This window comes from Phaenicophaeus curvirostris, chromosome 4 (genome assembly GCF_032191515.1).
Source record: "Phaenicophaeus curvirostris isolate KB17595 chromosome 4, BPBGC_Pcur_1.0, whole genome shotgun sequence".
NCBI classification, from domain to species: Eukaryota; Metazoa; Chordata; class Aves; order Cuculiformes; family Cuculidae; genus Phaenicophaeus; species Phaenicophaeus curvirostris.
The window spans coordinates 38,167,492-38,179,833 of NC_091395.1; the positions used below are offsets into that span (position 1 = coordinate 38,167,492).

Consider the following 12,342-nt stretch of genomic DNA (forward strand, 5'->3'; position numbering starts at 1 on the left):
TCTCCTCAGTTAGACAGTAAAGGGAGTATAGTGTGTACAGTGTATGTAACTTCCCTGTATTATTTTTGAGGACATGAAACTCATTCCTAGATCTCAGAGCTATAGACTGTAGGATTGTACCTTTTTGTACATTGTGCATTTATAGACAATATATCTTCTTGACAAGTAAAGTGAAGTCCAACCTTCTGACTTCTAAGCTTTTGGCTTAAAGATCATATAATGGCTACAGTATCTTTTATCTAAACATGATTTTATGTTGAGTAAAAAAGGATTAGAATTACCTGTTCCTTGTAAAATAAAGCTTTATTTATGCAGGGAAACTTATTATTATGTTTTCTTCAATTCAAGTCTTGCAAATATTTGGTATTCTGTAAGCGATGGCAACAAGTCAGAGTGATTATATATATACTACTAGTAAGCTGGCAGTACACTAGTACAGTGTTTCCTTGTAACTGTGTTACGAAAGTGGTTACATCACTTTTTTTCATTCTTTTGCTGATGTAACCATCACCATGGTTACACTGTTAACCATAGTTGATCAGATTCTCTTCTCTCTTCAGTGCAATAGGCTTGTGAAAAAAGGCCTGGTGAGAAGAACATTAATTTAGAATAAAAACTCTGTGTGTCTATGTAGGATTAGAGTTATGAGCCTTTCTGTCACCTGATTCTTCTGGAAATATTTTCATAGATGGTTTACATAGTGAATGTACATGTTGTGAGTGTAAAAGAGGATATAGTAGACTTAGAGCCATGAGCAGAAAGGATAGATAAAAAGACTACACACATTGCAGACTAGAGCAGTAACACAGGTTTTAGTCCTCAGCTAGGGAGCAGACCTACATTGTGAAACTCCAAGAAAACAATTCCTTTTGTCTTAGTTTCCTTCATGGTCACCAGGGTTTGACTGAGGGGAATATTGGGTGACTAAAAATGTTGAAACCTTCGAGTTCTCTGAATTGGGATTAATGGCGTTTAAACCATAGGAGGTTATTTCTCTTTTCTGTAGTTACTTACTTCAAAAACTGTGGATTACATTTCTGTAATTTAAATCTATTACTGATTACCCACCCACATAGCTCTCTTCTCTGGCATTTCATTTTAACCTGCTCCAGGTCACTAATTCTCTTCTGTTATTGTTTGTTATACCTTTGAGGCTGAAACCCCACCTAGCTGCTTTGCATGGCAGGTCTGTACTTCACCAGAGCAATTGTCACTCTGTTACTTGGATGAGGTGTGACACTGAAAGGCTGAGTCTTTGGATGGCACATTTGCCAAAATTAGCATTGCTAAGTAGAATATCCCACACTGATTACCATGGGAAATGAATGGAAGCTACCATATTTTCTAAGAAGTGCGTGCATATATATAAAAACTATAAAATATAAAATCACTTGATTTACAATAGGATTTTAATAGAATCTTTATAGGTACTTTATAACTTCACAAGATCTGAGTAAGCAGAGTTAAGATCCTGTTCACCATGGGAGAGAATAACAGAGATCTAACACAAAGTGTACATATTTCATCATCCTGAAGCTCCAGTCAGGCTCATGTTTCTCATCCTCTGCTCTCTTTTGTAAGAGGACTGTGTTCAGCTCCTGGTGACCACTCTGAGACCTATGAGGAAGTGACCAAAGGGAACATAGGATCCTGAAAATCTTTCTCTAATGTTATGAACCATTTTGGGACTCGGGGAGCCAAAACCACATTGAAAACTGAAATCAGTAGTTTTGTTGTTTCTGAAAGATGCTCTGATATTGTACTGCTGTTCTGAGATCATAAGTGTGTGAACACCCATGCGAAAACATTACTTTTCATAATTCCATATAGTAAACTTGAAAAAGCAAAGAGGGAGCACTAAACTGAAATGTGGGACAGAAAAATGATCCCCATCCCACCTCTGCCATGGACTTTTACTGTATAATTTTGGATATGTCCCAACATACCTCCCCAGCATCTTCCAACAGCTTTGTTACCACAAAGCAGTGGTGCTCTACATTTTTCAGCATATAATGGTATGAGGTTTGATTGTTTTGTCACTTATTTTAGCACTCAACGTGGTAAGAGTCATGTTCAGCATGTGTACAGTGAGGGTAATCACATGTTAATTTGAAATCTCCACATGGTAAAGAAATGTAATTGGTGAAACAATTAAGCAGAATGTGAAAATGGACTGACTTACTGGTAAAGTATACCCATCACTTTTGACCATATTTTTTGTTAAATACTTTTCAATCACATAGGTTCACTCTAGGGGAGAAGAGGGGCACAAGGCTTCATAATTTTAAAAGGAACTAAGTACATCACAACCTTTAAGGTCTTTATTCTGGCCAACTAAAACAGATATAGATGGGATTAAACAGATTACTGGCTAATTTAGAAATCTCTGACTTGAATCTCATGTTCAAACAATTTAAAATGTGGAACTGTTGGCACGGTATCAAAAAGCAGGTTGACTTTTTAAAGCTTAAGTAGGCATGGAAACTCGCTAAAGGAAAGCTCCATTTTAATACCTCAAGACTATTAGTTTTCTGTCAATGTTTTTATCAGAGAGGTGATTATCATGACAAGGCAGAGCCAGGTTTACGGATTCTTAACCCAGTTTTTCATCAGAGCAAGGAAAAGTGTTTGTAGCTTTAAAATTTTCTGTTAAGCCAATAAGGAATTTCCTTTACCCTTTTCCTTTGTATAGTTTAAGATTAACAGTTAAAGTTTACCAGTCTGGTAATGATATTTCTTGTCTTTGAATACTGCTAGAATAATTTTTTGTATTACAGCTGTATTGTTAAGCAGGAACTTGTCTTTTCCTCCTGATTTATATTCAAAATGCAGAAAAACCTGTGTACATTGGAAGCTGTTTAAGCTTGCATTCAAGCTAATTTTGAAATATTAGAGAGTAAAGAGGGAATAAGCATGTAAAATAGAACTAAAAGTATATAAAGGAGCTGTGTAAGTGGCAATAGACTTAATTTTACATTTTTTTAATCTGTTTCATGACCATGGATACACATAAAATACAGATAATGAATACATAAATATAAAAATATGCATATATGCAGGCATGTGTCTTGCAGTATTTGTAAATTGAGTACAGATTATGAATCTTTAATAATGCATTTGATAAACTTTTATATTAGAGTGAATGAATATACTTTAGTTTAGTGATATAAAACTGGGATGGCAGCATGAACCAGATTGTGAGCTGTGTTAGCTCAGACTGAGAAATAGTAACCAAAGTAGTAGAGTAGTGAATCAACAGTATTTAAATCCTCTCCACACAGCTTTGTAAGATAAACCAGGCTGTATATAATGCCATTATTTCTTATTAGAATTCCTAGTGCAACCATATACAGCTGGAAATAAAGATGATTTGTTTCAAGGTGTGGATAATACTTTTTTTTTTTTTAATTGGCAACATATTAAAACACTGTTGGTGTTTGCTCTGTTTTTTTTCCTGCTTTAATCCCTCTGTTATTTATACAGTGCTAAGAATTTAGTTTCTGAGCTAATTATTTCTGTATCAGTTTTGCTTACATTCTTAATATTTATCAAGAATAGTATAATTTTTAAAGAAATACAACAGCTATGAGCTTCCTTTCCTCATATCTGTTTCTGTAATACAGCACATTGGACATGGATCTATTGTTTTGTATTTTAGGGGAGATGGTGCAAGTTTTCCTGGGTGTTTTGCTTCTTGTAACTGAGAGAACAGAAGCTGTTGGGTGGTAGAAGCTCATGTAAATGGCAATTTTGGAGCGCGTGTGACCACCATTAAAGGTGTGTGTGTATGTCTGCCTTAGGTTTGTCCTGCTGAGCTTGCTTCTGGTGATATTTCAGGAGAAGATGAGTGCAGCAAAGGGTTAACTTTTTACTATCAACCTTAGAAAAGCACATTTGCAATCCCTCCCAGTCTTGTCTTCCTTTTTTACACCTCATTCACTCACTGCTGCTCTTCTCTTCAAGGCAGATCCTTTGACCTAAGCAGATTATTATAGACACATGAAGGACACAGCAAGCTATCTGTGCTTTTAAAGGAGGAGATTTTGGCTCCAAAATAGGACGCTAAGCTTTTCAGCCTTATGCTGCTTTACCTAGTCAGCGTGAGGCGGTGTATCTGAGTGCTTATTGGACTCTGTGGAATCAGATGGGAAACAAAAGCAGAAGTGGCAGCTGCTGCAAATGTGGGAGCCTGTGCCATTAGAGGGAAACGATGGCTAATAAGGGCCTGCAAGACCCGAGTTTCCTTGGTTTCCATGACACTTATTAGGTAACACAGAAATTCAGTTGTCTCCCACAATGCTCTTGGGGGATAGAGGGGCAATAGGGTGTTCCAGGGACACAGCAGAGGAGTTGTGACTTGCGGCAACTTACCACTCTAAGCATGTGAAACTCTCTGGATTAATGTGCCTTACTTCGTTTGCTGTTTCACGTTTGTTTTTGCAATTTGCTCTGCTTTACTTTTTTTTTTTTTTTTTTTAATGGAAGAAGACCCAGGCATATGCTACATGTTTTCTCAAATAATATTTTCCCCTTTTTATTTAGACCTGAGCTTGGCAAAACAAGGATATGAACAATTATACAGGTGGGCTACTCAGGGGGAGTGAAGATATAAGGCATCCAAACAGGTATTGGCAACCTGCAGCACTGTAAAAATGCCCCTCCAACAGATTTCTGTAGTTCCAGCACGGGAGACTGCCAGCAATGGGAGAAGTTCAATGGGCAGAAACAAAGAGAAGAGCAAGGAAGTTGAGGTAAGAGAAGGGTTTTGATTTGCTATGGTAGGACGAGTCTGCCTTTGGTAACCAGTGGTTTTGGCTGCTCAGCAGGACGCAGCATGCTGTAGCATTACACAGTACGCATAGGTGCAGCATGCTTTAGCACACTGAAGTGATTTTCTGTGACGACAAATCAGCATTACAGAAAAAAAGATGCTATTTTGGCAACCAAAAGAAAAATGAAGCAAGTTGCAAAATATATTAGGAGGTTTTAACGTTTTTATTTAAATGCATGTGGTCTGCTGCTACTGACAGTCATTATGCCTTAAAAGCTATCAAGTAGCACTTTCTTTATAAAAGGCTAGATAAACAAGTACTTTTAATAAGACTCCTATCTCTGTTTAGAAACAACAAAAATACCATGCTACAGCCTGTCTTTTCTAATATGCATATCTTATTCATAACAGATGTAGGCATGAGCTATATGACTTGCTGTTTATCATAACTTAAATTTTTTATCCCTTGTCTGACTGACTTTGATTCATAAATATACAAAAGCGTTTTTCCATCAGTAAATACCATATCCTGTTGTTTTCCAGTTAAAAAACTATAGGTTCATACTATATTAATGGTTAGAACAAAAAATGCAGAAAATCTGTGCACCTTTAATGGTATTTTTACCTGTAGGAATCTCTTTTGCTATGTGTAGATCAAACACACATTGTGCAAGGCCAAAAAAACCCAATATAGGCAACCCTTCACATCCCAAAACATAAGTAGTCTGTTTCTAGATGTAGCAGTAAATGCCCATAACATAGACATCTGCTTTTGGCAGATGTGTTTCTTGCTTCTGTGGTGTTTTATTTGCTCTTGCTGTATGGAAAATAAGGAACTGTTGGGAAAACAAACATAGAATCATAGAATCGTAGAATAACCAGGTTGGAAGAGACCCACCGGATCATCAAGTATGCTATCTATTAAGTATTATCTAAGAAATAACAAACCGCACCCCTGAATGTAGCACTGTTTTAACTTCCTTTTTGTGGTTTGTGTGACATAGTTTTCAGAAAATTAAATTCAACAGATGATTGATAATCATAACATCATAACATGTCTGTGTGATTGTGAAAAAGTATTGGTAAGCTTGCATGCTTTTTTTTTTTTTAAAGATGCCTCTTTTGCTCAGTATCTCACTTTGACAAATTCATTGAATGTGATTATTCTGATTTTTCCTTGAGCACCAATGTATAAGCAGTGTCCTTCCCTGGAATTAGTCTCCAGTTGCTTCCTAGTAGTACTGTCATCAGAGTTCATAACGGCTAGAAATTTGTGTTCTGAAATGGAAAACTTTTGCTTTGGTTTTATTCTTCCATTGATTGGTAAAAGATGGAGGTTTAGGTGGAAGCTATTCTTGGTATTAAGACTCAAGAGGTGAAAAGCAGTGGAATATAACATTACCTAGCTTAAAATTGGTCTCTGGCATCCTTGTTTTAGTTTGATCATTAAAGTTAACTGAAGAGTACATGCAATATTCACACAGGGTTGTATTACTGTGATAGTTAATTTAGAAGGGCAGGGGAAGTGTGGAGGTTCTGAATTTTAAGAATTGTCTCATGTATTTTCCAGTGAGTGCTGTGTTGCATCATTTCATCAAAACTCTAATATCTAAGAAAACAAAATTTTCTCTTGAAAGTTGTGGAAGTTATACAGCAGAAAAGAGCTAAAGTCTTCTAAACTGAAAGTCTTCTAAAGTCTTATAAACTGTATATATATATGTATATATACATATATATAAAATATATATGTATAAATAAAAAACAAACCCCAGAAACTTCCAACCAAAGTTAAAGTATAATCATGTTTCTCATTGAAATGTGTTTTCCAAAATGCCCACTGCTGGGCAGAGACGCATCATCGTGCTTGAGTGTCTGGTTGTCCCTTAAGGCTTATGGATTTTGCTTATACAGCATAAAAAAAATCTCTATTGCTTTTAATAAAGATCATAGATCAAGTGGTAAAGTCTGTTTTTCACATAATATCTACAGCTTATGTAGATTATGATGACATTCAGGTTTGTTTTGTGGATGTAATTATGAGTAGTGAACCAGCCTTTTTATGCAGAGGTTGCCCAGGCTTATGCAAATGGTCTTCTGTCCATGCAATTCCCACACAGAATGGTCCTCACAAAGGGAAACTTCTTTGCTTGTGCTTAGTGTTTCTGTCTGTGTTGGTGAGGGTCTTCTGGATTATGGTATCCACTGATACTATTTTCTGGTAGTACCTATACTTCTTCTGCTTTTCCATTAATAGGCATTTTGAGCTGAAAGAGCTAAAGACAGACATTAAATGGGCTTCCTAGAGCAGTGAGAACATGAAACTGGTTCAGGTTGAGGAAGACATGAAAAAATGAAGTGTCTGAAAGGCCTCCCAATTGCCATGATAACAATTGTTAGGACTGTATGCCAAATTCTGTTATTGTTAGAGAATTTTATGTAATGTCATTATGACTACTTTAATATGTACGGAGAAGAGTTCTGTCTAATTGCAGAGCTTGCTGCAGTGAGCCATTTCCAAGTTCAGAGTGAATTACGTAAATCTGGCTGAATAAAGAACGTCAGTTGCTTATGATTCATGATGCAACTCATTCTGTAACATTTTTCAGTGACTGTAGTTGTTCACAGACGTGTTTTGCCTGAAGGTTTTGATGTCGGTACAGTTACAGATGATTGCCAAATACTGGTCTCTTTTTTAAGAATACTAGTATGTGCAGCATTAGCTATGGTCCACAAGTGCCTATAATGGCTATCTGGCCACAGTTAGGAGTACCATGCTAACAACAATTAGAAGGAGCTTTTTAAGGCTTTATTCCTTTGCAGTGTCTTTTGTGGGAGCAAAAACTTCTGTATAGTCCATTCCTGTAATTTTAGGGTGATTTCCTCTCAGTAATTGGTGGAAGGCTTAGCTAACAATGGATTTTGCATCTAATTTAACTGTAGAGCTTCTTAAAGTGTAGTCTTACGATTATATAGGTCTTTTCCATAACAAAGCACCAAATATATTAAGGTGTTGTTATAACCTGTTGCAGCAGCTCTGCACTACATTTCCGTATGCAGGTATAATCTTCCATTAGTTTGTTTCACTGATTTTAGGAAGGCTACTTCTTTTGGCCAAAACATTCAATACAGAAAATTGTCTTTCTTCGTCTGTTACTAATGCTATTGGAGAAGATTGTTGCTGAAATGAATGTCAAAGCGTAGAGTATAGGATGCATTCACAACATTATGAGGAGTTTTTTGGTATTCAGTAGTTAATTCAACTTTCTTCAATACAGAAGAAAAATCATGAAGTATACAGTGAAATATGTAATTGTTTCTCTGATGGGGAAAAATTGGGTGTCTTTACAGATGAGTTTGTTAACAGAAATGCTGTTAGAAGGGAATTAAGTCAGTAACTCCAAGTCTGTTAAGTTTTTGAAAACAAAGTCTTCAGTGTCCTGAGACCAGTGCCATTTTAATATATGCCCCCCATTCTGCAGACGTATAATATTTCAAAAATTATGCTGGACTTCTGGGTGATATTCTTTACTCCAATAGAAAACACTAAAGAAATATATGTATTTCCTGAAGAATATAGTTGATGAAATGCCTATTCTGGCTTTTAATTTTATTATTTATTTGTGAACGTACGATTCATATGTGTAAAGTAGTCTCACATTACATTGCCGTGTGTACAGAAAGAAGGTTTCATGCGGCAGAGAAAATTGGACAGGACAACTGAGTAAGACTTAGCAAAAAATACTAATTAACACTAACCTAGAGTCTGCAAGGATCGTAGCATAAACAGCCGTGATTACCGTGGAAAAATAAACTTAATTGTTGTAGAAGTAGTAGGAGTATGTTTATAAAAGTCAGCAATAAATGTCATGAGATGGCAGAGAAGATACTCCTTACTGCCAAAGTAAGATTTTTCCCTCGTGTTAGACAATATACATTTTCAGCTTAACCATTATTTTTCAAAATGTGATACTGGGACAATTAGATGCTGTTTTAAAAAGAATTAACATAATGAGCTCTTGTCCATGAGTATAAAACAGACATAATGAAAAATTAGGTCTGTTTATCTAAGCATAATCATTGCAGTAAATGCAAGATATTTTAGTAAAGAAGGCAGTGACAGACACAAGTTAGTCTCAATATGGTGATTTTCCAAGAATTTTCCTTAAAAGAAGGGTGGGGGGGAGCAGTCTTTGAAAATGCAATATAGCTTCTGGAGGCATTCATATGGTAATAAGACTTGCTTTTATAGTCATGAGTCTTATGTCCATTAACCCAAAACCAGTATCCCAAAGATGTTGCAATATTTGATATTCTGTCATTACTATTCACTAGCAGTGAGTTTGCCATGTTATTGTTGTTTTGTTTCGAAGTTTTGACTCTTTGCAGAGGAATAATACTGCTTCTAACATACTAATAAAGGGTTTTTTTCTACTTATGCCTACTACATTTCTATAGTCTTAGTATATTTTGTTTTTCTGAGAGAGGTGATGATGATTATTAGTTTTCTTCACAGAACTTAGTAGAATGTAATAAGACGCAGGGAGGAATTTTCTCTTTTTTGCCAACACATGCAAAAATATAAGTGCTGCTACACTAGTTTTTAAGTCTGCCAGCTTAAATATCTTTCTCTTTTCTCTCAGATTCTCACTCCAGTGTTTTTTGTACTTTGGCTTGAAATTTAATTCTGCATACTGCATGGTTCTGTGTTGTGAAAGAAGCACTGGACCTCTGCTTGTATTTCAGCCGTGTTTTCATGTTTTGCATCTCAAAGGCAGCAAGACAGCAAGAGAACTGCAACTTTTGAGGCCTTAAATGTTATCAGGGAAATACTCAGACATTTATGGAGAGAGTATTGTGGATTAGACTTGAGCTGACTGGTTTTGCTATACAATTAAGTACCTTTAAAAAAATCATTTGAAGGTGTTGCTCAAAATTATGGGTGCCCGTTTATTGTAAAAATAAAAGAATGCGGGTTTCTTGTAAGCAGATCTTCTCTTCAAGTCAGAATTGAGACTGAAACCAAATGCTTATTTAAAATGCCACATTACTGTAGGTGCTAACATTTCTTTTAAATGCCAGGTGGGAATTACCACTAACATTTACCTTAAAGACTGCAGATAGCCTAGGAAACACTGATATGCTTTTTAAGGGAAGAGGTGGTAGCTGAGTTTTTTTGATGGGAATAAATTGTTTTACACTTATCTATGTTATCTCACTTGTTACTTGCTTAACATTAAACTGATGTAATCACTGTTGAAACACTTTTAAAAACAATCATCCTCCCATGTGCTACAAAGAAAATAGTGCTTTCTCATTTCTGTTAAATGATTTTCATGGTAATTGTGAAGTACATACAGAGGTATTTGATACTTGAAACCTGTATGTAATTAGTGAAAAAAGGTAAAGATTTTATGTGTCTGTTTCTAGGGTTTTTTTTATTACCTTACAACCTTAAGTCATGGAATCTAATGCATTTATTTTAGATGTGGAGGCACAGTATTTAGTGTAGTTAAATTTTTTAGTGGCTTTTATTACTTTGCCAAAAGGTAAGATCAGAGTAACTCCTAGTATGTGAAAATGTCAATTATACCAGTGCTAATAAAATAGCAGATATTTCTCTGGATGGCTTGAGGCATGTGATACAAGGAATAGAAACCATAAAATTGCAAGAAATTGATGAAATAATTCTTCAGCTAGATTGCAGATGTTTGTGGTTCTGTTGCTTATTAACATAATTACTCTTCTTTAAGTTTCATAATTTAACAGATAACAGATACAGTCATTTATTACCTTACATAAAGGTAATTTTTTAATTTTTATTTTAGGAAGTGTGAGGCTGTTTGTTTTCAAGTATAGCTGCCTGATAGAAGTCATGTAATTGCAGTCTTTTTAGGAGGTGTAATTTTTACTCAGCAAGAGATGCGGAGGTGGAAGAATGGGGAGGGGGAGCTCTACCATATGAGTCGGATTATAATTTACCATGACACATATTGCTTTTCTTTCGTAGTTTCTCTTAATGTAAAGCTCATATTGGACACAATGTTACATACAATATATGACGAAATCTGTAATATTGTATATTGTCAATAGTATATGGTATTTCGCAAAAAAACATGGAAAGTTATTCTTTTCTTGACACAGGTTGGACTTCTATGCTATGTTTGTATGGAAATCCACCTGTATCTGCAGTTATGACACTTAGCGCTTCCTGTTGAAGTTTTTCTGTGATTTTTGGGGTGATTGTTGTTGTATTTAATGGTTCAAATTGTCCCAAAGCATAGCTGTAAGTGAGTCTGTGGTATGCTTAGAATTCTTTAAGATGCTTTAAGATGCTTTAAGTTATGTTCTTTATCAGCAGGTTGTGTTATTTTTATTTTGATCTTGCATGTGATTCTTGTGACAGGCGATTTCATGGCAGTGACAGAAAGGGGAAGCGTTACTTAATACAGGCAAGATTTGTTCTAATAGTTTTGGATCCTTTTTCCTTTTTCATATTACTATGAATAAAAACCATTGCTCTGCTACAGTAAGAAAACAAGAGATTGCTTGCTGTGCTTTTATTAGCATGCTGTAGGATAACGCCAGTTCTTTACAGGCTGCTTTTCCTGATAAGATTATGTGAAGGCTACTGGTTGCATAGCCTGATTGTCAAGCTTTTTATGAAAAGACAGTAAAAGCGTATTTCACCAACTTGAGTTGCTGTGTATTTACTCTGCAGCAAATACTAGTATTGATTTTAAAACTGGTCTCTTCACTGATAAAGGATTTGAAGCTTAAGATTCCATATCTCTGTAGCCTTCTTCCTCTTTATGTTGTAGCTAATGCTTAAAATCTGCTGGTGCATGTCTTCTTGACTACAAGACTTGTGAAGAGAGCTTTCCTAATTCCTTTAAATTTAAATTCCCAGTTGCAACAAAGTGAAAGTTTGGGCTTGTGTGTGTATTTTCCCTTTCCTACTCTGAAGTGGTTCTGAGTTTAAAATATTAGGCTTCAGATTTCATTTAATTTGGATTTCGTTTTAATGTTAGTCTGTGATTTTACAGAAGAAGCATTGCCATGTTAATAAGTTATTGTAAAATTTTCCTGCCAAACTGTGTTTTTTAAAAACAAATGCAAAACCCTGATAAACCAAAACACGCACACAAATCCTTCTTTTTAAATTAGTGGTTGTTTATCTTGTCTTCAGTTATAACCTTCCATGGCTTACTTCGTTTCATGACTTAGGTCCTGAATTAGATTAAAGCAGTGACTGCAATTGAGACCATTTCCAGAATGTGTTGTAGTACTTACATTGGTAGCTGAATGGGGCTGATCTGGAACTGGAAACAATTCAGGAAGCTGAAAAATGGAAGCATTTTCTCTGTTACAGTGTTCTCCTTTTGGGGGGGTGACAATGTTGCACATACAAGGAATGACTTTGTCATCAGTGAAGCCTGTGTTCCAAGACTAATTTTAGAGAAGTACTCTCAAATCTTGACAGTGTTTTAAAAGGCAGCTTCTATAGTTGCATATACCTACCAAGTCTTGTTCTGATTAAAGACAACTCTCAGGCACTGAAATCATCACAGAGG

The 12,342-nt window shown here is 35.6% G+C and overlaps 1 protein-coding gene across 10 annotated transcripts in view; it reads left to right on the forward strand.

Moving 5' to 3' along the window:
• Positions 1-12,342, forward strand: part of MARCHF1 (membrane associated ring-CH-type finger 1) — a 235,509-nt gene that overhangs the window by 98,736 nt on the left and 124,431 nt on the right. For 3 of the 10 annotated variants that reach the window (XM_069855813.1, XM_069855815.1, XM_069855820.1), the window contains exon 3: positions 4,543-4,751. The exons of 6 other annotated variants lie outside the window; for them this stretch is intronic. Coding sequence is in view for 3 of the 4 variants with exons in the window: in XM_069855815.1 (XP_069711916.1) it covers positions 4,653-4,751 (99 nt within the window). In the remaining variant the exon portion in view is untranslated. Of the gene's footprint in view, positions 1-4,144; positions 4,268-4,542; positions 4,752-12,342 lie in introns of those variants that run through there. One more of the 10 variants, XM_069855816.1, reaches the window with a different exon arrangement.